This window comes from Aythya fuligula, chromosome 16, assembly GCF_009819795.1.
Source record: "Aythya fuligula isolate bAytFul2 chromosome 16, bAytFul2.pri, whole genome shotgun sequence".
In the NCBI taxonomy this organism is placed as follows: Eukaryota; Metazoa; Chordata; class Aves; order Anseriformes; family Anatidae; genus Aythya; species Aythya fuligula.
The window spans coordinates 7,627,513-7,655,144 of NC_045574.1; the positions used below are offsets into that span (position 1 = coordinate 7,627,513).

A 27,632-nucleotide genomic window follows, 5' to 3' on the forward strand; every position below is an offset into this window, starting at 1 on the left:
ACTTACTAACTAGGTCTTCCCTTGAAAGTGATCAAAAACTCTGCCACCAATAATCCATAGGGGAAAATAAAGAGTTTTGACTGTCTGCTTTGATCATTTTTGCTAACGTCTCATGAATCAAAGAAAACCAATAGGTAAATGCTGGAGCGCTAACTACCATCCAGTCCCTCAGTGTATGAGGACCAGAGGACGTTGGCTGGATGTAGGAAGCATCCAGCAGCTTGTAGCATCAGCACCTGAACTGCTGAGCAAAGCAGAATGGCCCAGCAGAGTCCCAACATTACGGAAATCACCAAAACAGCACTGGGGTCAGAGCTTCCTCTTTCATCTCCACCCTCATCCACAAGATCTACTGTAACCCAGGATTGGGAAGGTGCTGCATCCTGGCACAGTGATACAGGGACTCCCTGTGGAACCGTGCTTAGGACCCACCAGACCTAGTCCATGTCCCACTCCACACTGAGCAACCCTCACCTAGCAAGTCTGAAAACCCTCCTCTTTTTTGCTAGGCAGGAAGCAAAAACATCACTTCCTTCTGTGTGCCAAGATAATGGATGCTCATGTGATGAGAGAAAAAGAAGATAGTAACAGGGGGCCTCCGTGAACACCTGTCTGCTGGGCACCACAACTGGCATTTACCATCTGCAGCAATGATAACTCTGGGTCCTCTGGGCCAGATTCCATTTTGTCCCATGTCAGACATGCTCTATGCCTCAGCAAGCTCTGAGCAGTAGGTCTTCAAAAAACTAACAGTAATTTGTAATATAATGGAGTTTATCTGAGGCTTTACATAAAGAGACGAATGAACTTCTGAATCAGGCTCTCACAAGAAGACTGGTGGAATGCCTTCAGCTGGCCCCACAGCTCCAGGACACCAGCAGAGCCACCCAAAATACAGTGAGTACCACTTGGCTGCTCCCAGCTTCACTTACACCTCACCCGAGACTCAGATCTGATGCGCAGAACAGTTGAGCTGCCCTTGGCTAGAGAGAGGTTGGTGGAAACAGTACCTTGAATGAAGTCCTACACAGATTTGAAGTAGGTTTAGATGGATCCAGGAATGAGAAGCAAAGATGACTCTGAGCAGGCCCTCTTGTCTCAGCCCAATGAGAAATGGCTCAACAAAAAATAAAATACAATGAAATTAAATAATTAAATGGCATACTAGTGGCCAGAAGCGCTGCAAACAGGAGAAGCGTGGTGTGGCAGTGTGCATTGGAGGGTGCTCAAAGAGGGCACATCTTCAGAGAAGGCCATCCCACTGACTGAGTGGGCGACTCCAAGAACACATAGCCAAGCATCCAGCACCATTCTGTGACCATCTGCACTGGTCAAGGACATTACTCCTGCCTGACCCTTAATAGGGAATAGAAAGCACCTGCTTAAGAGCAAAGGCTGCAGCTCTGGCTGGGGGTCTGTACCATCTACCCCAGCTGTGGCTGATACCCACACCCAGACAGAGCTGCTGAAGGTGGGGGCTGAAGTGAAGGCTTCAGACTGCTGGACATGCCTAGACCTTTCCCCTTGGGCAGGGACGGGCAGCAGATCTGCCTGCTGTAGTGGCTTTATGTGGCAAGGTTTTTGTAGTGCTGCCCAGCGCCAAGCCAATAAGCGATGTTGTTTGTGCTTCTGTGAGAGCAGATTTATGAAATGTGGAGAGAAGAGAAAAAAAAAAAAAAAAAAAACCTGCTGGAGAACAGCAGCTGGGAGAAAGAGGAGTGAGAAACAAACAGCCCTGCAGACCCCTTGGTCAGTGCAGCAGGAGGTGCTCCAGGCACGCAGCAGCAGTTCCTCTACGGCCTGTGGAGAGGCCCCTGGTGGAGCAAGCTGTCCCCCTGCACCCATGGGTCCCACATGGAGCAGATCTCCATACTGCAGCCCGTGGAGGAGCCCTGGTGGAGCAGGTGGATGTGGCCTGGAGGAGGCTGCGGCCCATGGAGAGCCCCCGCAGGAGCAGGGGTCTGGGAGGAGCTGCCGTCCATGGGGGACCCTTGCTGGAGCATTTTACTCCTGGAGGATGGACCCCGTGGGACGGAGCCGTGTGGAAGCAGTTCTTGAAGAGCTGCTGCCTGTGGGCAGCCCCCGCAGGATCAGTTGGGGAAGGACCCCATGAGGAGCAGGGGCAGGGAGGGACCGAGAAGCAGTGGCGGAGACAAAGTGCTATGAACTGACCGCAGCCCCCATTCCCCATTCTCCTACACCACTCAGGGGGAGGAAGTGGAAGAGGGTGGATGAGGGAAGGTATTTTTAGTTTGTTTTCTTTGTTTCTCACTTCTCTAGCTTGTTAGTAATAGGTAATAAATTTATTTAATCTTCCTACTCTGAGCCTGTTTTGCCCATGACAATAATTGCTGAGCGATCTCCCCATCGTTATTTCAGCCCTTGAGCCCTTGTCGTCGTATTTCCTCCCCCTTTCCCTTTGAGGAGGAGGAGTGAGACAGCGGCTGTGGTGGAGCTTGGCTGCCCACTTCAGTAAAACCACCGCAGCTGCAAAAGGTCTGCCCAGGAGAGGATCTCTTGCAGCAGGTGGCTGAGCTGCAGGCGGCAGTGGGAAAGCTGTGCAGGATCAGAAAGGCTGAGAACAAGTTAGCTGGTTCCAAGTGCAGCCTGCAGTGGCCCTACAGCCCACGGCCAAACAGCCAAAAACTCCCCCACGAGTACACACAGAAGGGAGGGGAGCCAATAATGCAGAATGATGGAAGCTTGTAATAACAGGCACCAGCAGGAAGAGGAGACTTTCCCTACAGCATGAAGTGCCCTTACAGAACCCCTTCACTGCTCTGCAGAGTGAAAAGGAAAGGCCTGTCAAATTAGGAGAGACGCTGGAGCTGAGTAAGGCAGCCAATCTGCTCCCCATGTAATAGCCAGCACAACTAAGAAAAGCTGGCAGGTGATAGTATTAGATGGCTCTCCTCAGAGGTACAGAGGCACCCGTTTGCTGAATTGATGCACTCTCTAAAAAGAGGTGTTGCTTACTGGAGGCTTGTATTGGGGGATGACACCGAGACTACCAAGCCTAGTACAGTCCACTGACTGTCCTGCTGCTGATGCCCACTGACATCTGCTGCTGTTGTTTCACGTGGGCACCAATGATGCAGCCAGAAACAGCCTGAGGAGTATCAAGAAGGATTACAGAGCCCTGGGAGCAGCAGTTAGGGACTGTGGAGTGCAGATATTTTTTCATCAGTCCTCACAGTCAAAGGAAAGGGGATTGAAAGGACCAGTTGAATCTGGTGAAACAGATGGTCACAGGACTGGTGGCACAGGCAGGGTTTCGGCTACCATGCCACTTACTTTGAGAAACCTGGTCTGCTGGGAGCTGAGGGAGTCCATCTGTCAGAAGAGAGGAAGAGCATCTTTGGTCACAGGCTTGATAAGCTGGTGAGAGAGGGCTAAAGTTGCTGGGCAAGAGGAACCTCAATCCATCCCACTCCTCCCAGTTTGATGCCAGTGGCAGCAGTAGATGCCCAGAGCCTGGAAAAGGACCACAGGTACAGAGAAGAGCACCTGAAAAACAGCACAAAGAAATTCCAGCCAGAAAGCCTCATTGAAGGCCCAACTTAAATGACTCTATGCAAATGCACGCAGCATGAGAAATAAACAAGAGGAATTAGAGGCGTACACACACCTGCAGGGCTACAACCTCATTGGCATTATGGAGATGTGGTGGGATGGCTCTTATGACTGAAGTGTTGGAAGTATACAAGCTCTTTAGAAAGGACAGACAGGGGTGATGATTGATGGGGTGTTGTCCTCTATGTTGATGAGCAGATGGAGTGCATGGAGCTCCACCTGGGGATGGATGAGGAGCTTATTGAGAGCTTATAGGTCAGGAATAAAGGCAGGGCAGGGACAGGGGACACTATAGTGGGAGTCTACCACAGATCAAGCAGATGAGGCCCTCTATAGATAGAAGCAGCCTCATGTTCACAACCCCTGGTCCTTATGGAGGACCACCCCAATATCTGTTGGAAGGACAGCACAGCAGGGCATAGCAATCCAGGAGGTTCCTGCAATGCATTGATAACTTCCTTCTCCAAGTGGCAGAGGAGCCAACAAGGAGAGGTGCTGGGTGGGCTTTAAAGACCCTTCCAACCCAAACCGTTCTATGAGTCTATGATTCTATGACCTGAGGATGCTCTGACATGATAGTCTCCAGTCCGCAGCCACTTCTCCTGATGCCCATGACTTACCAAAGATGATGGAGAGTGGCCTAGCAATGACTTCTGCCAGCTTCCTCAGCACCTGCGGGTGCATTCCACCAGGACCCATCGATTTATGGATGTCCAGTTTGCTTAATTGGTCCTTAACCCAATCCTCATCAACCAACTCCTCCTTTATCCTGATATATCTTATCAGGGATATTTTATCCAAATATATCTTTCCCAGATATACCTCAACCCTTATATATCTTATCAGGGATATCTTATCCCAGAGAGGGCATGGGATATGCAAGGTCTGGGCCAGTTTCTGACTCGCCTTCACAGCGCTCCCTGTCCAAGTGTTTGAGTGCAGGGCTGAAATGCAACCATTTCACTCCAGTTCCTACACTGCCTAATCAGCATCTCTCTCCCACAGTACCTGCAAATGGCTTAACAGGTTTTCAGCTCTAATACCAGAACTTCTCACCATAACCTGTGCAGTCTCCTTTTCCACTTACAGCCCTGTACCTGCCTATGTAGCTGTTACATATAGAGACTATAAGCTAGGGCTGTGTAAAGGCATGACTAAGGCAAATTTAAATGCATCCTGGGAGGTTGGATTTGCTGCAAGAACTTAAACACTCCTAAAGATTTGTCTGACCAAATTGCACCTAAATCTCTTATGAGCTAGCTCATGGATTCATTTCCAAGGACAACGAGCAAAGACCAGAAGTTTTCAGAAGTGGGTGGTGGTTCAGGAAATAACTAAAAATACCTACCTTTCAAAAATGTTGAGCATCTGACCCTGGTGTTCAGGCCTTTCCTGGGGCTCTCACTTTGACAATCATCGCAATACCCTGACTGAGATGACTGTGGGACATCTTTCTCTAGGGCTCATCCCACCTTATGACAGCTCTGTGTTGGAGCAGGACCAGATGCTGGAGACAGTGCAGAATTCTCTGCACATCACTACAGATATGGTGGCATGACCACCATGGTGACAACAACAGCCTTTCAAGATCCTCTGTGCCATCTCATGAAAGATCTCAGGCCCACACCTGATTTCAGCTGAAACCCACAGATCTGCTGCTAATGACCTTGAGGAGGTTGGTTAAGCTCTCTGTGGCTGTAGGCAGGTACCAGGAGAGCAGCCAACTCCAATGTCTTCATACCATGTGGCAAATGCTTACAGGCATGGTTGATAATTCATATTTTACTTTTCTGGAACAATGGATGCATTCCAGGTTTTACTGGAAAATAAACAAACCAAACAATAAAAAAACAGCAAACCACACACCCAAATCCAACCAAACAAGAAAAACTCTATTACAAGATTTACTGTATTAAATGACTCCCAAGTAATATTTTACCTAGGTTTGTACTCAGAGAAAACTAAACCTTTCTTATAAAAAAGTTTGTTAGCAGGTCCAAAAACTAAGGTAAAATTAAGTCCAAAATGAAGATTGCTTCCTTTTTTTATACAAAAATTTTGAATGTTTTCAAAACAGAAGTAAACAAAGAAACCATCTACTCAGTAACATCTGTGGCAAGGCAAATTAACAAACTACTGTTACAAAGATTTTTTTTTTCTTAAAAAATAAATAAATAAATAAATAAAATTATCATCAGCCCATGTATGGGGATGCCTCCATTGGCCCACTAGCCCTGTACTAGAAGGGTGGCATAACCTCATTCACCACCACCTCATTTTTTGTCTGCTCCTCCCCAAAATCTCTCTCCTCCATACTTCTTCAATGCCTCTGAGAGCAGAGCACCACTCTCCTGCTTGGCCTCATAATGGTACAGGTGTACAGCTAAATGCTTACGAAAGTAGAAGCATTCTTTACTGTCCAATGTGGGTGGATGCACAATATTGACTATGGTAACTGGAGACATTTTCATGGAATGGTAAAAAGTTCTCCCTAAGGGTCTGAATCATTAAACATATTAAACACTTGGTAACCACGGTGCCAACTGCAATTTTAATTTGTAGAAGCCAGCTCAGGCCCATCAGTATTGAGCAGACTCAACTGAAGGAGAGGTGCCAAGTCCCAACCCTTTAAAACGTGATCCATCATTGGAAACAGATATTTAAAAACTGAGAACAAGGTTATTCTGAACCTAGAACTTAAACCCTTCTATACCAGGCACTTCAAGGAAGTACAGTTTGAATGTAATAGTTTACAACTAGTCTTAGGCTTGACCTTCATTACGCTTTCATTTAGAAAGGAAACAAGATGCAAATTACATCCACTTAAGTGTCTATTGGATGTTTGGATGTAAACGCTTCAGAATTTCCTAAGGGAACATTTCCCCCCCCCAATGCAGCAGAGCTCTTCCTTGTCATCCAATGCTGTTGCAGTTAGTTGCACTTCTGGAAAGGTGCTGAAGTCTGGAGAAGCATAGGGTCAAGGTCCTACTGAACTGAAGAAATAACCACGTCAACCTAAACAAGACCTAGCAGGCTGAAAAATATTCAGCTGCCTGGAATAGCAACAAGATTTTGTATTAAACACCGAGAATATATGAATGAAGAGCAACAAGACAGACATGATTAGTATTATCCAACTGCTTTGTTATAAATATATTATATACATTCAAACATCACATTAAAATATTATTCCATTACACCAGAAGAGATTAAGGCTTTATATTATTTACAGAAACAAGCAAGCACCTTAAAAAAAAAAAAAAAAAAAGAACAAAACACCAGTCATTGACATTTCCCTTCTAACATTACAAGTTTGATACCTTGAGCTCTTGAATACAGCTATTTGCAATGTGCCCAATGCTATAACTATTTTAAACATTTATTGTCAGGGTAGGAAACACTTAATAGAAAGCTCATCAGTGAGCACTCCACACAAACAAATGCGAGCAAGTGTTGTACTGGGTGCCCTCCCCCTCTGCAGAGGCTTCTTAAGGTACAGTTGAAGGCTTATGCAGAAACGGTTTGCTCAATTCCACGTAGAGAGTAGAATAATTTTACATTAAGGGAAACTGAAGACACTTGAGGATTCGTGGCCCACTGGTGGAGTGGGATTCTCAAAGTCTGTTCCACATTACATCAGTTAGTTTTACTTACTAGTGAAGATGAAACTATAAGGTTGCCAAACACTAAGTGCATTGAACAGTGATGGTTTTATAGGCTTCCAGTACTGACACACTGTTTTCATGCAGTGTATTTGGACTCAAACGTGAAGTGACAAACTGTTGTCACCATTCTCCCATAGGTCTTAGGCAACAAGCTATTTCTGAAGTGTTAAATAATGTTGATACAACACGTTTACAATGCCACCACGTACCAATGGAGTGACTGTCTTGCCTTCTGGCTTGCCTGACAGCTTTATGAAATACAGTGATGAAGTATTTTCTAAGATGTAAGCGACATGGCTAAACAAAGGTGCTCAGTAAGAGTAATCATCTTCATTTCAAGTATTGTTTTAAGAATTAGTTCTTTTAATTACAGTCTGTTAGCACTTTTTAGTTTGTGCTTTAGAGTCTTATTTCTTTGCAGGTCTTGAGTTTGGCTGATGGCTTTTTAAAAAAAAACAAAAAACAAAAAACATTGGCAACAAAGATAAGGACTGCAGAAGGCTGGCAAAAGTTATTTAATTTTCTGAGCCCATTTCATGTCATCTGCTCTTGGCTTCTCCCCCGTAAGTCCTTGGATAATGTTCTCCAAACATCTCCAGAATCCTATCTTCTCTAACGGATAGTTCAGCCAACCTAAATGATATCAAAGGGAAAAAAAGATTAGTTCATCATAGCATCCAAAGTTCAATGTATTGCAATATTTAATATTCTTTATTTTAAACACAACAGAAATGTGACTAGTTAAGGGGACTACTCTACAGCCATTGAACAGCTGTCAGAGAAGAAACCAAGTTGAAGGGATGTGTTACAAACAAGACAGTTATATCAGTAGCACCTTAGATTTAGTGTTGAAATTCAAACAAAAGAACAACTCAACAATTTTAGCTATTCCTCCCCCCAATCACCAAAGCCAGCTTGGCTTTTCCCCATGTTTCTCATTAACTAGTACAGCAGGAAAAAAAGTGCACAACATAGTACTGAAGTACATTATCAATGCTACACTTCCTAGAAAAACTGAGGTTGCAGTTTGCAACCTAAACAATAAGGCTCAGTGAAGTAAACCAACTTCTTCCTTAAATAAAACCTCAAGTTTTGACAGTTCCAATATCAGTTTTCTATTTTAAAATTTTCATACTTTAGTTTTACCAAGAGAGGGCACAGTACTTTTTAAGTCTGCGTAAGTGATTGCTAATGAAGCCTGTGATGGGGAGGTCTTGCTGTAGTACCATGCTGCACTTAATGACACTGAAGGTGGTTGTTTCCTGGATTAAGAGGGCAGCCCTGCTAGCAGCACACACCTGAAAGCGTGCAGCTCAGCTACCACTTCTGCTTCCCTGTAACAGCCTCTGTTAACAGTTGATACGGGACCAGTTTCTACCATTTTATGTAAAAATAACAGTAAACATCATCCTCCATTCCATGCAGCAAGAGTTTAAATGTACCTCTCCTAGCCTACAAATTTAGCATATTTTGAATGCTCTGTAGAAGTGTTTTGTTATACAGACTGGAAGCCTGGAAGTCATACAGGCTTAATAGGCCTCATGCTGAATTCAGAAGGGCTTTACATCTCACTTTTGGGATATTAATTAGTACATTAGCTAACTCACTTTTCTGATACTGTGTTTTGAAGCCAACCTAACCACAAATAATTGGCTGCAGAGTGCACAAAGAAGCAACTTCACAGGGTTTTATTACAATGTATTATTATAGTAACTTTAGGCCTCTTATTAAATATTGCAATGGCTACAAAAAAAAATCAGCACTGGGAAGTATTATTCTCCTGTAGACATTTCTCTACAGCCAGGAAGAAACGGATATGCATTGGGTTCTGTTATCCCACCCTTACAGAGCTGCTCTGTAAATACACACATTATACTTTATTTCATATACGGTCCTGGAAAAAAGAAAAAAGCAAAGGCAAGGCAGGAATGAAGGAGCTTTTGTTACCACAATGGAAACAGTAAGCTAGCAGTGGCAGTTCACGCTAGAGGATAGATAGCTCAAGTGCAGGGTACTATGAGCCAGTTTGGGACACAGAAAAGCTGCTGCAGAACCAGCTCTGCCAGACCCAAGCAGCACTCGTGCAGCAGGGACAAGGGCAGCAGAAGGAATGCGCGTCTTGCTGAAGCCTTGGGCTACGCACTTATCTGATAAACACTAAAATGAAAGAACATTCAGGATATCCACTGCTGAAAAGCAACCTATTTCTATACAGCTATCCTTCCCAACCAGACATAATTATAGCCTTAACGATCCATCGGAACGGGTGCTGTTTTCAGCCACCTCCTGTAGCTGGATATGACTTTTCCTTGTGCACATGTGTTACTGCAGCCCCGCTCAACTCACTCTATGCTGATGCCTTTTAGGAAGTCGTTTCATGTAATTCTCATTAGCACAGGCACAGACCCTCAAGGTGCAGGCTCCTTCTTCCCAGTGTCTAAAAATGGGAGGCAGTCCAAAGGCTTTAGCAGTCGGATCACCAAAGAGTTCTGTTACCTGACCCCTTCCCTGGCAGTGGCGCAGTGGCAGACCTTTACATGCACAGGTCAGCTCTGACACTCGTTGGGCTTGGCAGTCTTTTCTTATATGTGCTCTGCACTTAGCCACTAACAGGTGCATTACAGTTAATGGCCATGTTTTATGAAGCAAAGACACGATTTTAAATAGCACATGCTTGCATATTTGTCCTCTCCCTCGCTTCTGCCCTAGAAGAACTAGGGCTGCAGACACACTGCTCCACTGGAAGACTGCAAGCATACAACCTGTCGTGCCATCTTATGGCAGATCAGCATGGTATGAACACTTGCAGAAAGCACTGACTGAACAGAAGAACTTTTTGTAGGTAAGAACACAAAAGCAACTAAAGAATAACACTAAATGGTCAAGCATCAACTTGCAGTGTTCTACCTGGACCACTTCAAAACAGGAGAACTGAATAAAAGCTCTTACAGTGACAAGATTTTTGCCATGATCTGTCAAGTCAGACTTAATTGTACAATGCTTTTACATGACATTCTGGCTGTAAGAACTAGATTGGTTTCTTGGTAGAGATTTCAGAACTGACAAACTCTTTGCCAAAGCCAATGATAGAATCTAGAACCAGAGCAGCTTATATCGAGTCATTCAATTAACTTGGTAACTTATTCAGGATTGTGCAACACTGGTGACTGAGTACCCCAGCCTGTACAGTGGGTGTAAAATGGAGTATAGACATAAGAAGAACCTAAAGCCGGTTTCCTCGAGTCTGTCTTATCCTCTTCAAGTCTGTCTTCTCCTCTGCCCCAAATCACAATGAATGAATGCTAGAAGTCCAGAAGCTTTGCCTCAGAAGCAAGCATTCAAGGTAAGCCACACTTGCAGGTGCTACGATGCTCCATGTGTAAGAAGGCCCACCACCTGCGTTAACACTTTTATGAGCAAAATGCATCGCTAGCATAAGATTCCCAAGATAGTAAGCAATTAGACCTCAGTACCACTGCCTACCCCACTGAAAGTTACCCTGTGCCTAATTATGAATTTTCCTCACACGTTTTTAATGCAAAAACTACAGCTTTATATAACTTTAGCAAAACTTAAGAGTACAGTTAGCTTCACAATGTCTCAATGTCTTTCTGTATTTAATAGACTGTCACTAAATTACATCTTGCCAGGTGAATGGTACTAGACTATAAGAGCAGCTATGAACCTGATGACAGTACCAGTTGTAATGCAGAAGTACGTCTCATGAGGCGACACATGGTGGATCCTGTGGTGTTTCCGTGGCAGGATAATATGCCAGTCCTGTAGAAATATGACCCAGCGTGGAAGACCAAAGTATGTGTGAGACCACTTGTGAATCTGGTTCGTCATGGTGATGAAGATGATGAGGGCAAAGACATAACACTCCCAAGGACATGTTTCATATAATGCTTCTGCAAAACAAGGTTTATATCTTTAAGTACTTCTTACAAAAATGTGAATTTCTACTAAAAAAACAAAACAAAAAAAAAAAAAAAACAACAAAAAAACACATTTTGCCAAGACCTGGCTGCTGCTACAGGAACTAACAAGGGCCTCAACGAAGTTGCTTTAGCACTAGTGTCACAAGAGCAGTGCACCATAAGCAACTTCAGAATGTCACAAGACAGACCAGGATGCGCCAACATCTGCCAACTCACCACAAACAGGAACCTAAAGTCTGAATTTCCTATCCATACATTTAAATTCACCCTTTAATTCTTGCCCTTCTAGTGTGCAAATAAAGTTATTTATGCACAGATGAAGCATTTTTATAATGTTTAGAACAATGAATTTCCTTGTGTGCAGTTTGATTCCTTTTGTAGAAAGTACATTTACTTCTAATGCTTCCTTAAAAGATTCCTCAGCCAGACTCACTGCTGGGCTGGAAGAAACAGTTTGCTCCCCTTTCAAGAAAAAATTTCCCTTCCCTCCACCAGGGAGCATCACGCTTCCAAGAGCTAGTACTAGTCATTTCCCATACATTGGCTTCTTTTATCCTCATATTAAGAACTGCTCATTTATATATCAAAAAATCCTAAATTCACAGAAGTTATGAGTAACAGCTTACCTGGGGAAAAAGAAACAAATTTGTATGCCATGTTTGCCAATGGGACTAGCGTCATAAAGCAGTTGTCTCCGTTAGTCTCTATGAAATCATGCCTGGTAATTGCTGTAGGGTCAATATGATGTTCTCTGAAGGGTCTAATGAAAGCCTGAGAAAACAAATTGATAAACATGACACTGTAACTCAGGAGTTATCATGGGAAAGAAGAATAGAAAAACTAGAAATAGCACCTGAATTATACAATCTCAGAGAGGAAAGAGCAAATCTGTTAAGTAGGCAAGGGACAGTGAAGTATGCGTAGTTATTTGCCTTCAACACATGCATCATGTACAGTCTACGCAAAGGTATCCTGAGCGGGCTGAACTCTGTTGTTTATTTAGTGCATAGCTTCCTGTAGTGCCTTTTTTTTTCCCCCTTGAACTATGGTCCACAGATACAGACATTCAAGGACTACCAAATCTACTGAAGGTAAATAAAAATAAACCTAAACCCAACAGGCTTAATTTTGCTGAGCTGGTTCATTCATTTCTGGATAATTACAAGAAATATCCCACATATTTTTTGAAAACAGAGATCCTTCTAATATTGCACTGTGAGGAGTAATTAATAGTAGCTATAAAGAAATTTATTTAAAAAAAAAACAAACAGACTGCAGCTTATTATAGAAGTCAGTGCAATCTCATCTAAGCATCCAGCATTTGTAGCCACAGATGTATAATACACCTCAAATCTCAATATTCAGTCATCACCATTCTAACACTATTACATTCACAACAAGGTGCAGGTGCACACAGAACTAGAAAGTTTCTTGCTAAAGCTTCTTTGTATTTTCAGAGGTTTTAGAGAATTTAGCTCCAGGAATAGACTCCCGATGAAGCAGGCCAGGTAAATTCCACACTTCTTGGCATTTATTAGCCTTTCGGAAGCTCTACACAAGTCTTGTCTCTAGTGAGGTTTCTACGCTGGTGTGTAACTGGCTGTGCCCACCGTCTGTCGGGAAGGCCTGTGAACATTGGTATTGCAAAACTGTGTGCAAACCCTAATCAGGGCGATAAACAGAACAGTGTCACCTTGCACATGTCACCTAGGTCAAGTGTAAACACAGCCCTGGGAGCACTGTACCAAGTGCCACTTAAGAGGAGGAGGGTACTGGGTGGAAGAGCTGGTTACACTGGCAAGACTACAAGAAAAGTACCTGTCTAACAGCTGAGTACACTAGAAGAGTTTCAGAAAAGCATGTCATTAATTTTTTTTCAAGCTTAAGGATAAGAATCTCAAACCTTTCCAACTATTGGTAGCTCCACAGATCCCCAGGTATCTGCTCCCCAGTGAAATAATCCTGATAGGAAGTCAGCAGTAATAACTCCTGCAACTTGAATGAAGAGACACATACAGTTAGATACACAAAAGCATTTTCCACTAGCATTCACATTTTCTATTCATTTTAGAAGTTTATTTGCTTACCTACCTCTAACTTTGGGCAGATCTTATGTGGCTGTAAACTTTTATCTGACTAGGATCAACCAGCTAGCAGTAATGGTTAACGAGACACTATTTGGACACTATCTTCACTATAGCTACACCAAGACTTTGTATTTGACCACTCCTCTACAGAACAGCTCAGAAATCTTTGCAATTGCTGGTACACAAAATACTAATAAAATTAAGTCACTTAGATCTTATTTTAGACGCACCTTCTCCCTGGACATGCCCATCTTCTTTCATGGTGTTTAACGGATTACTTGGCTACAGGACATCTGTTAAAGCTACCCCAAGAGATATTTCTAATCTGCAGACCCTTCCTCTCCCTGGGTCCCTTACGTCTGTAAGCAAGGAACACTGAACTCCAGTAACTCTACGTAAGCACCAATTAAGAAACCACTCCTTGGTACAGCAAGACTGTTGACTAAATAAGACTGGAATGTCATACAACATTATGACCATATCACTCGCAATGCTACAGGCAGAGGCCCTGGAAACCAAACTGACAATTCTGTGCAAGGAACAGCCTACACTTGTGATGTGTCCATACGAACTCAGATACACCATTCAATAGAGGTTGCTGCAACAAGATTTTTCTAGATGCCAACCACGAGAACTTTAGAACTGTGGTCAAGTAAAGGAGATTTTCAGTTCTGGCAAATAAAGTCACATTTTTGCCTTCCTGTTCTGGATAATCTCTCATCCCAGTTTCTGAGAAACACTGACCTTTAGGAATAAGGATAGTAGATGCTATTTGATCAGAACAGCAGTACATTTCCCGGTCAGTCACCGATCTGCTGGATGGTGTTTAACAGGCACCCTATCATTCTTCATCTGTAGAAGAAACCCTACCGTCAGGTTCCCAAGACCTGGAGCTACAAAGCCTCCGGCAGTTTGAGATGCCCTCCTGCATCAGCCCTCCTGCCAGGCTCACTGCACTTTTGAGGAAGAATATTCAGAGAAGATGCTCTTACTTTTAATGGGGAGGCTGGGGGAACATGGCAACACAGCACAGAGAGTGACACTGCCCTGGGACCTCCATGCCTGAGGGACTGAAGATGATCAGATGCTGCCCTCTAAAGAACACATGCATCCAGAGGCAGCACCGTGAGCCTGCACGTCTTGCTCCGAGAAGGTTTGGATAGAGATTAACTGCCTGAATGGGGCCCACATTTGCAGAACAACCAGATTACGAATCAGGATCCTTTTTCACTGCAGTGCTGTCCTTTCAGGTTAGCACATGAACAGCAAGAGCTGGCTGTTCACTGCCCACCTGGTGATTCCCTGTGGGGTCAGCACTAACACTCTCAGAGGGCGAGGCAGCACGCACCTCTTACCTGCAGCTCTGGTTACAAAAAGCAAACAGCAGAAGCACTACCCAGATTTCAGCACAGCTACTGGTTAGAAGTCAAATCCTTTATATACGCACCTGGGAATTGATACTGTCTGACCCCAGTGCAAATTCCCCAGATATCAAACAAACCTCATGCCAATTCAAGTGCTACACACAGAACTTGCAGTCATTTGTTAAATGAGTCACAGCAACAGAACCACAACGATGGTGTGTTCAAAGCAGCTTAGCTAGCAATGCCCTACTGCCTTTGACTCAGAGCACAAGGCACATTCATTTACAGTTGGCACGCCTCGCAGTTCACTTCCCAGAAGCCTGGTAACTGCCCACAGCCATCCACATAAACCAAGGTAGTCACAGGGCCACCTCAGAAGGGCTGGAATGCCGTTCTGCAGTTCCCCCCAGTGATGTTTACAAGAGCCAGGGTGTTTCGGAAGGTCACCTATTGTAGCAGCCTTTGCACCAGCAGCAGCAGGGAGCTGCAAGGCCAGGTGCCATGTGGGAGGGTTGTTTTGCTCCCACTGCATTACCAACTCTTCTTCAGAGGGCTGTGAAGCTAGCAGAGCTCCTGGCTTTCTCCTCCACCGGCCAGCATTTGGTTCTCTGCAGACTTTTCCCAGCACAGCTTCTCAATTACAGGACTGAGGCTTTCTGCAATGGGCAGGTACACCTCTGCCTGCTATGCAGGTGGCAGAGCACTTCCAACTCACTTGTAATCCAAATCAGGAGTTGTTGGCATACCAGCTCACCTTGCTCTGACTGCAGGGCATCCTGTTACTCCCCCCCCTCTCACCAACTCAAAACAATCTGAGAAAAACCCACTGATGTGCATCTTTCCCTGAAGCCCCACAACTTATTTATATTGGCCACAGTCTGGGCTTCACCTGACCCTCCTGCTCCATCAGGGCACTGAGGTCAGCTGCCTCCAGAGCCCAGCTTGGTGAGGTTCTTTAACATCAGCAGGATTGCTAAAGAGCAGGCATTTTTTCAGAGCACAGATGAGGACCAGGCTGTTCTGTTACTATTGATCAAGTGCTCTTAAGCTTCAGGACACAGCAGTTTCCTACAGTGCATGCAGTACAGATGTACCCCTCCTCGTGGTTACCTTTTGCTTAGCTAATTCCTCGCTTCTACATGCCTTTTGCCACCCCTGTCATTTTTTTTAAAATGAAGAAAAACATCAGGATCAACTGTTGCGGCACCTGCTACACCCAAACGATTTCCTTCCATGTTGAAATTAGATCCTCACTGCTGAATCCATCTGGATTCAATCCCATTGGCCCAAACTCTTCAATACAGTAGGAGACACTTTCTGTATACAGAAGGTATTTTTCTGTCTCACCTTACTGTGGTGCACACAGCTTAGTTTTTCGAACCAGCACATTCTGTATGCTTGTTTTATTTCAGACCACACAGGTAGGCTACAGCGAGACAGGGTGGAGCACAATAGCTTTTGGATCTGCATCTAGCAGCTGAAAGAGCAAATAGCCTTGATTCAGGGGGAAGATATCTAAGCAGCACTCTGCTTTACAACAACTCAAATACCATTCTTGCTGAGCTAATCACCCGGTTAACCCACAGCGCCTCCAGCACACGTTATCCTCAGAGTCTGCAATAACAGCAGGAGGAACAACAAGAGTGGAGACAAAATACTGACAGTTCAATAGACATTTCATCTTACTTTGTTGTGAACTGCTAAAAGCTCAGAGGAAAGAATGAAGGGTGCCTGCAGCAGTGCATTACGCTATGGCAGCCTGGAAAAGCTAACCACCACAAGCCGTATTGCAGCCGTACCGCGGAGGGGCTTGCTGCTTCTTCAGCAGTCATGTGTGAAGAGATGTAAAAAGGGAGCAGAGACTGTACCACAGGTTATACACGGCAAGCACTGTAACACTGCATCCTGTCTGCAAGGAATTAGTCTCAATATTCTCATCACCCAGCACTGTCCCCAAGTTAAAAATGAGGGGAAAAAAATCAAGGTTCAGGTGTCCAGTTACTTCTCTAGTGTGGTACAGATCTTGATGCTCTGCCATCAGGTTCGGGAGGGTGAGGTACAATAGCCTGACAACCCTGAACATGAGTTATAAATTAATCATAAGGTCAGGAAGAGAGGCTATTGACAGTGTACGTATATGAACTGCAGCCAGTGGATTCACACGCTCCTAGAAGCAGGATCTGTGATAGAACTGCTGCTCTGTGCACAGCGCTTCCTTTACTCCCACCTGCTGGGCAGGGGCGCGGAGGAGCAGCCCAGCTCTGGTTTCTTGCTGAAGAAGCAGCTATGCTGAAAACACAGAAGGCACTGCACTTAAGTGGGCTGCAGGACACGCTGAGAACACCAGGATTTCTTGGCTGTGCAAGCAGACTGCTGAATCAGGAGAACAGAGAGAGGCCTACACTGAGAGAGAGCAAAGGCGTACAAGTAAGCTTGTGTCGGCTGCAGACATTTTGGGAGTGATGCACGCAGGTACTAGGATGGCCGCTCTCCTCCAGCCATGCTGTACCTGTGACCCTTGGCACAGGCACAGCAGCACCCTCGGGGCTCTGCTGAGGATCCCAGCCCCACACCTGACCCCCACGGGGACCTGCCAGAGGCTGCAGAAGCACTCAGACAGCAGCCCCAGCACCTGCTGGCACAGCGTGGCAGGGCTGAAGTGCAGCTGACCCAGGTGCGGAATTGAGAGCAGGAGTTTTCGCTGCTGCTTGCGGTTGGTTCAGAAACCACACAACGTGCAGGAGCTCACGTCACAGAAGAGCTCCTGCTCCTCCTTTTCCTGGAGCACCAACCTAAGGGCTGAGAGCTTCCACCTCAACAGGGGCATCTCTTCTGAGCAGCCCGCGTCCTGCAGCCTGGCTGCTTGCAGGGTAGAAGGAAGCCCAGAGAGAGCTGCGTGTTTCAGGCACCAGGTGTCAGCAGATCAGCTATGCTACACGTTTGCAACAGAGTTATACAGTAGTGTCACATAAAACATCAGTAAGCACAGTCATTTGGAATCAGTGACTAGGAAGTAGTTGAACAGTACAGCGCTTGAGCCAGGGCAGAGCGGCCAACTCCACAGAGAAATCTTGGGATTTCTGGACACCAAGATGCTGCAGTATCAGCCACTTGTTACATGTATGCTTATAAAAATAAAACTGGAATCATCTGCACCCACTGTCAGTGCTTTACTGCAGTGCAGTCACTGCTATCACAGAGCAGGCAGGGGTTTGATCCCATGGCAAGTTAGGGCACTAAGAAAATCCCTGACGTGGGCAAGCACAGAGCACGGCAGCCCAGAGGAGAAGAGGTAATCACTTTGGTTAAGTCATAGGAGAACCATTCCGTTAGACGCACAGCTATCGGTGTGAGGGAGCAGAGAACAGCTCAACTATGAAATAAAGGAAGGGTCTAAAGACCCACCTACAGATAACAGTTGTGTTACATTTTAGCTGGATTTTCAAATAACGGTGTCTGTGATATGCACACTGCAGGGACTAGGAAAAGCCCAGCCTGTCACACAACCTTACTGTGCAAGGATGTTAACACAAAAAACATTTCTTCTCCCAGGTACTCCCTGCTCAGTGAGCCCACTGCCCCCAGCATCACCGCCAGGAGCACGGACACATCCCTCACCTTGCCTCCAGCTGAGAGGGATCCAAACGTGAGCCTCAGAGGCAGGACCCACACAGCCTGTGGTGCTGCCAGAAGCTACCAGCGAAAGGAGAGCCTCGAGGAACCTGGGTACTGCCCAACCTGAAGGCAAGCATCAGCAGATCCTGGAGCAAATGCTGATCTACCAGAGGCATGACTTGGCTAGAGTCACTGCCCGATAAACTCAATAGCAGGAACGGCCCGGTTTTATTTTTGTCTTTACCCTCAGCCTGTTAGTGCTCAGCAAGCTATTCCTACTGTTTCTCCAGCTGACGAAGAGTTTGCAAAACAGCTGGCACATTTAAACAAAATCCTGCCAACTTTACCTGAGCGCTAGGTTTTTAAACAAGTACCACCATTGTGGGTGACACATGCTCAGAAAAAAAACCAAAACAATTACGCCATTCCAGAAGAAAACGAAGAGAACAGAATAATGGTTACTAAATGAAAATCAAGAGCAAAATTTCCACTCGCTAAAAAAACCCCAAACAATACTTTCATTAGTATGAATGACCAAGCCAATTCTCTGCTTTCCCCCACTTAACAGTCCCCCAGGAACCACCTGGGTGCGCTCAGCTCTCAGGAGCACCGGGCAGCTCTGTGTACAGGAGCCCGCACCCCCGGGAGACCCAACACCTACACGTTGGCCTGGCTGGGGACGTGAGCAGCGATAACGCCGCTTGTGTTCGAGGTCTGCACTCACCGAGCTGGCCACTCCTGGCAGCATTCCCTACAGCCCACTCCTTCATGAGGGCAGCCCTCTGGCACTGCCAGCGTTTTGAGCTGAAAGAGGCACTATCTGGAGCAAACCAGGGCCGCTGAGACCTGTTGTTAAATCCTCCAGCCGAAGTCCCTGCAACTTTAAGAGAGCCCCTGACAACACAGCGAGCAAACACAGCTTCCTTTGTCTCTCAGCCCCCGTGGCTGACAGAAAGAGCAGTAACACGTCCTGTGCACACAAGCAGGGAAGCACAGATGGGGCCACGTCCCCAGCACCCAGCAGGGGAACAGCTCACCTCCCCCCCGAGGTTACCTCCTCCATCCGTCCTGCTGGGAACGGCTGCTAGCACGCTGGGGGAGTCCATCCCTCACCAAACTACACAGAGAACAGGTAGCTGGTGCCAAATCATCGGCCAAGTATGCCCCGTAACCCCACTTCTGAGACCGACAGCCCCCAGGATCCTTCGGAGCAGGAAGGCCCTGGAGCTCCTCAGTTCCTCCACTGCATTGTGTGTTAACAGGAGATGGTGCGGTACAAACAGGCAGTGTCAGTGCAGGGGAAACACAACAAGTGGTTGAATCGAAGATTTACCTCTTCAGTGACAACTTGTGGGGTCTGTCTTCACACGGTGATACAGTTTAGAACATACAAGTACAGTTACTGAGATGGGACAAGACAGCAGGTGCCTAGGGGACTTCTCTTGCTCAGGCCAGCACCCAACAGAGAATTTTCCTTCATTAGCTGTGGTTTCCCTGCTGTAATTTCAAAGACCTTTTAAATCAAAATTTCAAATGGAAACTCATCTTAACATCAGATTGTACCAGAAGGTTCTGCCTCCTGCTGTAGGGCAGCAGGAATCAAAGCAGCTGATACTTATGCAAAGCAGCTCACTTCATGAAGTGCCTGTGCCTAGGAGTGCTTTTCCTCCACCCTGTGCCAGAGCTTTCACACATTACATGGTCATCACTCGGCTCTGCAATGCAGCTGAGCAAGGTACAGCTTTGCAGCAGAGCTGCTCAAGCTTGAGACAAAGGTTTCTGTTTTGAAAACGAAACAAGTGATTTCTTTCTGCAAGTGCCCTCTGGCCAGCCCACAACTTCTGCAATAATGAAACGCGATAAAAGCCTTACAGGAATTAGTTTACTGTCCCTCAAGTCAGCAATGACTCATTTTACCTTGTGCTGTGTCACAGGATGTCCCTAAATGTATCAGCATATGTGGGGGACTTTTATGCATATGAACAGGTAACACAAGCCTAGTAACTAATTTTCATAGGGCTGCAATTAAACAAGATCCATTAAGAACATAAGATGTCTGGAGATAAAATGCAAGGCAACCAATGTGGCAAAAAAAAAAAAAAAAAAAAAAAAAGGCTTTAAAACCCTACAGGAAGTCATGAGGATGAGAAAGAAGGGAAGGGAATCCATGCGGCAACTTCCCACCTTTCTCTAGCTGCTATCAGCACAGCAGGTATCGCGTGCCTTGTGTGTGCTGAGTAATATGCTCGACACCACAAACGTGCCTGGAGGTGTAAGAGCTTTCAAGAGTAATCTCATTTGTTTTGGTGCTTACACACAAAGGCCACCTACACCAGCCTTCCTGGAGCTGCTGAGCTTCTAACGAAGCAGCTGAGGCTGCTGCGGTTCGGCCGTAGCGCTGGGATGCAGTCCTGCTGCAGGGACAGTCGGGTTACAGCTGAAAACGGGGGGCTCTAGCATCCACCACAGCCAGCCGTCCCAGCCAGGCCCACCCCGGTGTTAACCACACACATCTGCACAGCCAGAGCACCAGGCTCCAGTCTGCACAGCCGCCAGATTGCACACAGAGGGGAATTTTCACTGCTCGGCAGCTGGAGGCATTCAGAATAGGGCGGGACTGGATTGAACACGGAGCAGAAAAGTCATCCATCCTCTGCCTACACTTCTGTGACCACGCGAAGGGAAAGGAACTGCCTCCCGCCTGCTGAAGCGGCAGGAGATGAGAGAACCACGTGGGTTCCTCTTCCTCTCCCCCATGAGAGCTTTTATCAGCACAGACAGCCGCTCCCAGAGCTGGGCAGCAGCACCCCAGCGCTGGCGCCTGCCTGCTGCACCAGGCACCTGCAGCTGGATCAGCACGGGAGTCCCAGCACGTCGCCTGAGCTTCTGAGCAAGCCACGCTCATCACACAAGGAAGTGGGTGCCTGTAGGCAGGCAGCAGGAGGAGGAGCAGACCACCTTTGTCCCAGCAATCTCCAGATTAAGTTAGTTAGTTACAGCATAACCGCGTTACAGCTGCGTGCTTGTAAAGGCATTGGGACCAAGGATACCAGCCTCTAGTTAGGGACACGGGACGTCCACACTGCTCCCTGCTTCTGAACGGGAAGGAGGCATTTACACAGGAGCACACGGGCCTCCAAAAGTCCATCCAAACAGCCACGGCAGCAGATCAGAGCCAGCCTCGGATCAGGGATCACCCAGGATTTCTCACATCACTGTAATCTCCAGAGACAGAGACCTGATGTGAACTCAAGACAGAGCTGGTTCAAGCTCCTTTATTAGCAGGAGGTTTAGTCTGTGATCCCAACTCAAAGGTCAATATCCTAAGGTAAGCATCAGGAAAGCTTTCAGCAGAAAGCCACCTGACAGCGTCCGTGGCAATATTCCTTTATATTACCCGTGGCACAGAGAAGTCTCACAAAACTTCATAAAAGCTAATCATCGCTGTGAGTGAGACATCAGCCGTGCTTCGCCTGACGAAGTAATACATTGACAGCAAAACCAACAGTGTGCACAGTCCTTATTTTATTGCACTCATTTTTGTACATATTATCAGTTATTTCCACACTGCTTTATTTGCACAGAATCCAGATTCTGCTGCTTTAATCATTCACTACTGCTTAAATAACATTATCAGTGAATTGGCTGCTTTATCAGTTACACCGGTAAACAGGATATCAGAGAACTTGAGCTTTTATCAATATTAATTTTGAGATGAAAGCCAGTTGCAAACAGATTGCACGCACTCCAGGCTGGCAATCGTTACTGATTCTCCCACATCTGCCCCCATCAGCACGGAGCAGTTCTCATGCCATGCTCACCTCTGTTCCTCTCAGCACCTCCACCTGATCAGTCAGAGCAGGCAAGACTAAGCTATGCAAGAGGGCTGGTGTAATCCATAGTGGGAGGACACTGCTGCTCCTTACAACCGAGTAAAAGCCAGCAACCTTGAGCAGACAGCAGGTGTTAGCAGTTCTCAGCTTTGACAAAAACTCACAGCACCTTTCAATATTTGAATCTGCTGTGTTTTTTAATCATTAGTAATACACAACAGTGATAGTGAACAACTATCACTTCTGAAACATGCAACGCCTCACACAGTCCATAGAAAAATTGCTTTCATTGTAAAGCTCAGAAGCTGAACACCTGTAGGCAGTTTATATGGTGCCCTAATGGATTTATTCTCCTTCCAGTTAAGGACACATTTCATATAAAAACATGTAAGCAGCATATATCCAAAGGTAGACGTTAATATAGCCATCAGTATGCACCACAGGTATACGGGAAGTCCAGTGAAGTGCTAAGTTACTGTTCTCTTCTTCCCCTCACACCAAACCAGACAATAACAAAGGGTATGTGCTGCAGAGCTGACTCCCAGTTTCTAAACTTAAATCTTTTCTCATGTTCCCTCCCATACATATGTAGCCAATAGACACAGTCTGCAGAGCTTCTCTCACAGTTTATCTCCCTGTATCTTTTCCAAGGAAATCCCTAAAGCCTTCCAGTACTTAGAAAAAAATACACATGGCACAGACAGCAGATGAGTAGGGTTACATTACAGACGGTGACAGTTCTGCCCCCAGAGCACTGTCACCTAGAGGAGGCTGACCCAGCTACCCGGAGCTGGCCGGACATCCCCGACAGACCAAGTCAGCCACAGATAACCACAGCTGCAGCTCAGCCCCTTCCCCTGCCCTCTCTTCTGCTCACTCTCCAGGAAGTTTCTGTGCAAAAGCATTTAATTACTATGCTAATTACAGGAAGCTCATAGAAACACCAGTACTTTTTGCTCCAAGTGTTAGAGAGCATTCAAGTTCTGCGCATGTTTAGACTTTGGTTGATGTAAAGAACTTTGTAGAGACCCATTTAATAGCCACCTAATTCTAAGCTAAGCATTTCCTTTAGTAAGGCAGAAAAGCCAATTACTGCTTTCCTAATAACTTCTGAAAGTCCGTGGTTGGATGCAGAAACAAGTTCTTCCTTCCCCTTCCCCACCCCAACCAACACCCAGAAAGAGGGAAGTTGATTTAAATCAAAGTATCAATCCTGGTAAGAACAACTTGGTTACCAAACTCCAAATTCAAAGAAAAGCAATCACAGATCCACGAGCAGAGAGCCAAAGAACAGCGATGTTTCTGTCATCCCACATGAAGATATAACCTCTGTCGCTGCAAGGAAGCAGCAGAGCATTTGCAACTTACACTATACTTGAAGGGTCATTCAAGAAGAACCAGCACTGTACTGCCAAGATCCAGGCAATTTAAACAGCTCCACACATCTGAGGCAAAGATATGAGACTGAGCTTGCTTGGCTCCACTTCCAATCAAAGTAATGAGACCCCCAGAGTCACATTTACTACACAAGAGCTGCACCTGGAATTTCCAGCTACCTTGCTGGAAAGACGTCAGCATTCAGGATAAAGGCCAAAATTCACATCCTGACGTGAAAACATAATGCTACAAATACCTATTTCTCTATTTCTAAATCAAGCCTGTTTGATGCCTGAGACACCTTTTGTAAGATTTCTCTTGAACTTTTGCTTTCCAAGAAGTTCTTCTAATTTTGTGGATTAGATTGTTGTTTCCAACAGCCTTGACAGCTATTTTCCCTCTGAAGAGCCCTTACACTTGCAGGAACTATTGCGTGTGCACAACTGTCTCCCTCCTGTTCCAGTAGGAAGTGAAGCATAAGAGATGAGATGTTTGTTTCCAGCATTACAAGAGAGAATATTGCCTTGTTGACAAAAGCGAGCACTTTTTACTTACATATCCCAACAATAATGGAGGGCGTGTGTTCCAGTCGCAAGTAGAAGAGAAGATTGTAAAAATTGAAACAGATCAGAGAGAAGCATAAGATGACAGAGATCCATTCTTGTAGCCTCTTCCCTGTTGGAAAAGAAGGAAAAGAGCATGTTTTACTTTTATCTGTGAGGACATTTTGAAGTTTGAAATAATACAGACAGCTGTTCTACTGCCTGGATGACCTGCTCCATTGGTCTGACAGGGAAGTGAAACAGAGGCTTATTATTCATCAGAGGTGTGAGTAGTTTGTCAAGTGACATTCCTCTTCCCTGAGCCACTGCTAACCCCTTCCCCTCTGCCCTTGCCCAAAATAACAGCAACAAACCAGACATCAACTCATGTTGTCCTAGTTTGCTTTCCCTGCGGTTGCTGGCATAAAGCTCCTCTGCATCACATCTTTCAAATTCGCGTGGTGCTCAATATCAGCGCTGCTGGTACAGCTGAATCTGGGAACAAGGGCTTCTGGCCTCAGAAGCCCTGCAGTTAAATCACCTTACGGGACATGATGTTCAAAATCTCAGACCTTGTGGTACTAACAGCAAAAAGCATCACCCTGTATCTTGGTGGCCGTAGAATTGCTTTCCTAACACTGCAAGCACACTTCTGGAGCTTACTTAATTTAACCCTCAACTCCTGCGGTCTTGCCTTTGCCTTCCTGCTCTCAGACAGCAAACTACAACCTCTCAGCTGTCCTGTCATGACAAGACACTGAACACATAGAGAGAAATAACTGGCACGAATCCTCCATACTACTTAGCACCTCTACAATAACCTAATTTAATGCCGATTAAAAAAAGAACAGACACCAGGATGTGGTAGCGTTTTGAATATTCAGACGGAGAGGCAGCTTTCTGCTGCTAATCACCACTAGATCCTCACAAGGCACTGATGTTAAGATTAAGAGACCAGTCAACGTGAGACCCACGTGGATTAAGGCACCAGAAACAGAAGGTGAACAGCTAAATCCCAGGGTGAGATCTGTGCTGCCACCTCGGCCCAGCCGGGTCAGGCTCTGCCTTCTGCTGGGGCCAGCCAGTGCAGCCGCCTCTTGCCTGTGGCTGCCCCGAGCAGCTGCTCCTGCAGCCTCCTGCTGCTGCTGCCCCTGCGGCACCGCACGCACTGCGCCACTTGGGCGTGAGGCGAGCCGCCGGCACAGGCTGAGAGCACACCCTGAGAGCACGCCCTGGCACGGCCGCACCTCATGTTCAGGAGCTGAGCTCCCAACCCATTGCTCTGCTACGCTGACCTACTGCCTGCTCGCAGTTCTCCTTCCAAACGCCACACCACAGAACAAGAGGGAGGCTGGGAACATCCAAGAGGACCGGTATCATCCCCGCTGCGCCTACAGCAGCGGCTTTTAAAGAAGCCTGAACAAAGACTCCTACTGTTCAGAGATCTGCTCTAGAAAGGGCACGAATACCGAACCTCATGTCCTCTGGAGCAGCAGAGGAGAGAATCCTAACAGTAAGACACAAGAACAAGTGTATTTCAGTACAGCATCAGGTCACAATGCGTGAGATTCTATAAAGAGATCCCTGGGGTAATGAAAGGAAGAATTAATTAACACTCACTTCCAGCCTAAGAAAACCACACCCTGATTAGAGGAGTTAAATGGGTAGGTCCTCACGGAACAATTAGCTAACTGCAAGGAAGCGCTGGGCTCCTTACCAGCAAGTCCCACGAGTTCAGTCTGTTCAAACACCGCCCGTACTCTGAACGTGGGGATCCCAAGACCACCCATCCGAGGACACCCGAGTCCAGAAAAACAGCTCAGGCTCTGGACAGACCGGGAGATGAAGCAGTCAAAGGCCTGAAGGCCAGAAGATCACTAATTCATGTTTAAAAAGTACTCAAACTTAAATGTTTGGCCCACAGGAAGGGATAAGGTGCCAAACTCAGGAAGTACACACCCAGAGAGGCTGTGGAAGTACTCCAGAGCCACATTCGCTCTGCATGGTTGTATGTAATCTGTGTTATCAAGAATTCAGTAGTTCACCATCACATGCTTCCGCCATAACGTGTCCTGACACTGTTTACATAAGTTATTTATGTAATGACAGGAAAAATACACACATCTAAAAGCTTACCACAAGTCACTTCTGCTAGACACCCCTACACTCACTGCTCCACAGATTTCCCAGGAACTTCAGTCTGCAGGTAAACATGAGGGCAGCAGGTTGCTTGGGGAGGGAAGTCTTTTCCTTATGAGCAGGAGCACAGTGAGCAGGTTACATTGGTGACTGATTCCTGGGCTTTACAGAGAAGTGATCACTACCAACGGCTGGAAAAGGTCACCCTGCTCCTTCTCTCAAGGCACGGATGATGTAACCAACACAAGCCGGAATGGGCACAGACTTGCCCTGAAGAGCCTAGAGAACTGACGAATTAACGAACGCGTGTTTGCTTATCGTTACTTGGCTCTGTGCAAGCCAGAGTTCCTGCTGCCCCATTGATCACTCTGAACACATGAGCTGGGCCGACCTGCCGGGAACCGTGGGCACACGGCACCGAGCAATGCGACATCTCCCTGTGCCTGAGCCTGCACACGTGAAGCAGCTCACGGCCAACCTCACACCCTGCACCTCACAAACGGGCTGAGAGAATTACCTGCTGGGCTGGGCTCTGTCAGACCACGACCAAAACCCCAACGCCCCTCCTGCGGGCACCCCAAGGCCCCTAGGGAATATCCTGAAGGGAAGGCTCCGGTTGTTCCCTTGCTTTGCGACCGACCCCCTTCACCTGGCTTTGTAGCAGCAATAACGCCGATAATACAGCGATAATAATGAGGACGTGACAGGCAGACCCCAGCTGGAGCCCCCTCCCCGGCCTCCCGTGAGGCAGCTCCCGGCAGGGCAGCACCCCGGGCACCCACCCCGGCACCCCCCAAACCCCGACAACCCCAAAATCCCCTCACAGCCCCCCAAACCCCCTCACAGCCCCCCCCCCAAGCCCCCTCAGCGCCCCCTCACCCGGCGAGTAGAGCTCGGCCAGCTCCCGGGCCCCGGCGTGCTGCGCTCCCCACCGCCGGCTGCCGCCCTCGGGCTCGGCCTCCTGCTCGCGCTCCCCGTGCTGGAGGCTCTGCGGGGCGGTGCCGGTGCTGGTGCCGGTGCCGGCCGCCATGTCCCGGCCGCGGAGCCGCTCCCCGGGGGCGGCGGGCGGCGCGGGGCGGCCAGGCCCCGCCGAGGCGCCCGGCGGCAGCATCGGGAAATGGGGCCGGGAGGGGGAAGGAGAAGTGGGGGGGGGGGAAGGAGGAGGGGTTGGCCCCGCCCCAGCCACTGCCTCCCGCCTATCGGCGGCGCCGCCGCGCGAGCCGAGAGCCAATGGGGAGCGCGGCTCGCAGAGGGGCAGCCAATGGGGTGGCGGCAGGGGAGGGGCTGCCCTGAGGGAGCGGCTGGAGGAGGGAGGGCGGCGGGAGGGCGGCAGGGCGGGGCGCTGCTCGCTGCCCCCCTGTCTGTCTGTCCGTCCCTCAGCCCCTTGTCCCTCTGTCCCCCTGTCCCCCTGTCCCTCTGTCCCGTCCCCACAGGCCCGCCCGCCCCCTGGCGGCGCCGCTGCCCGCCGAGGTGCCGCCACCCAGCGCCAGGCGGGG

General features: G+C 47.2%; 1 protein-coding gene across 1 annotated transcript; it reads right to left on the bottom strand.

Moving 5' to 3' along the window:
* Positions 1-6,931: 6,931 nt before the first annotated feature.
* Positions 6,932-27,192, bottom strand: TMEM189 (transmembrane protein 189). The gene is made up of 6 exons (XM_032198406.1): positions 27,016-27,192; positions 24,011-24,130; positions 13,083-13,174; positions 11,806-11,950; positions 10,937-11,149; positions 6,932-7,871 (listed from the first exon to the last, which is right to left on the bottom strand). The coding sequence occupies exons 1-6, from the start codon at positions 27,164-27,166 to the stop codon at positions 7,750-7,752; spliced, it is 843 nt and encodes a 280-aa protein (XP_032054297.1). The 5' UTR covers positions 27,167-27,192; the 3' UTR covers positions 6,932-7,749.
* Between the last annotated feature and the right edge of the window lie 440 nt (positions 27,193-27,632).

Coding starts and splice junctions, on each gene's coding strand:
- TMEM189 (XM_032198406.1), bottom strand. CDS start 27,166: ATGGCGGCCGGCACCGGCACCAGCACCGGCACCGCCCCGCAGAGCCTC. Junction 24,131..27,015: donor GGCCGAGCTCTACTCGCCGG/GTGAGGGGGCGC, acceptor CTTTTCCAACAG/GGAAGAGGCTACAAGAATGG. Junction 11,150..11,805: donor ATTTGTTTCTTTTTCCCCAG/GTAAGCTGTTAC, acceptor CTTGTTTTGCAG/AAGCATTATATGAAACATGT.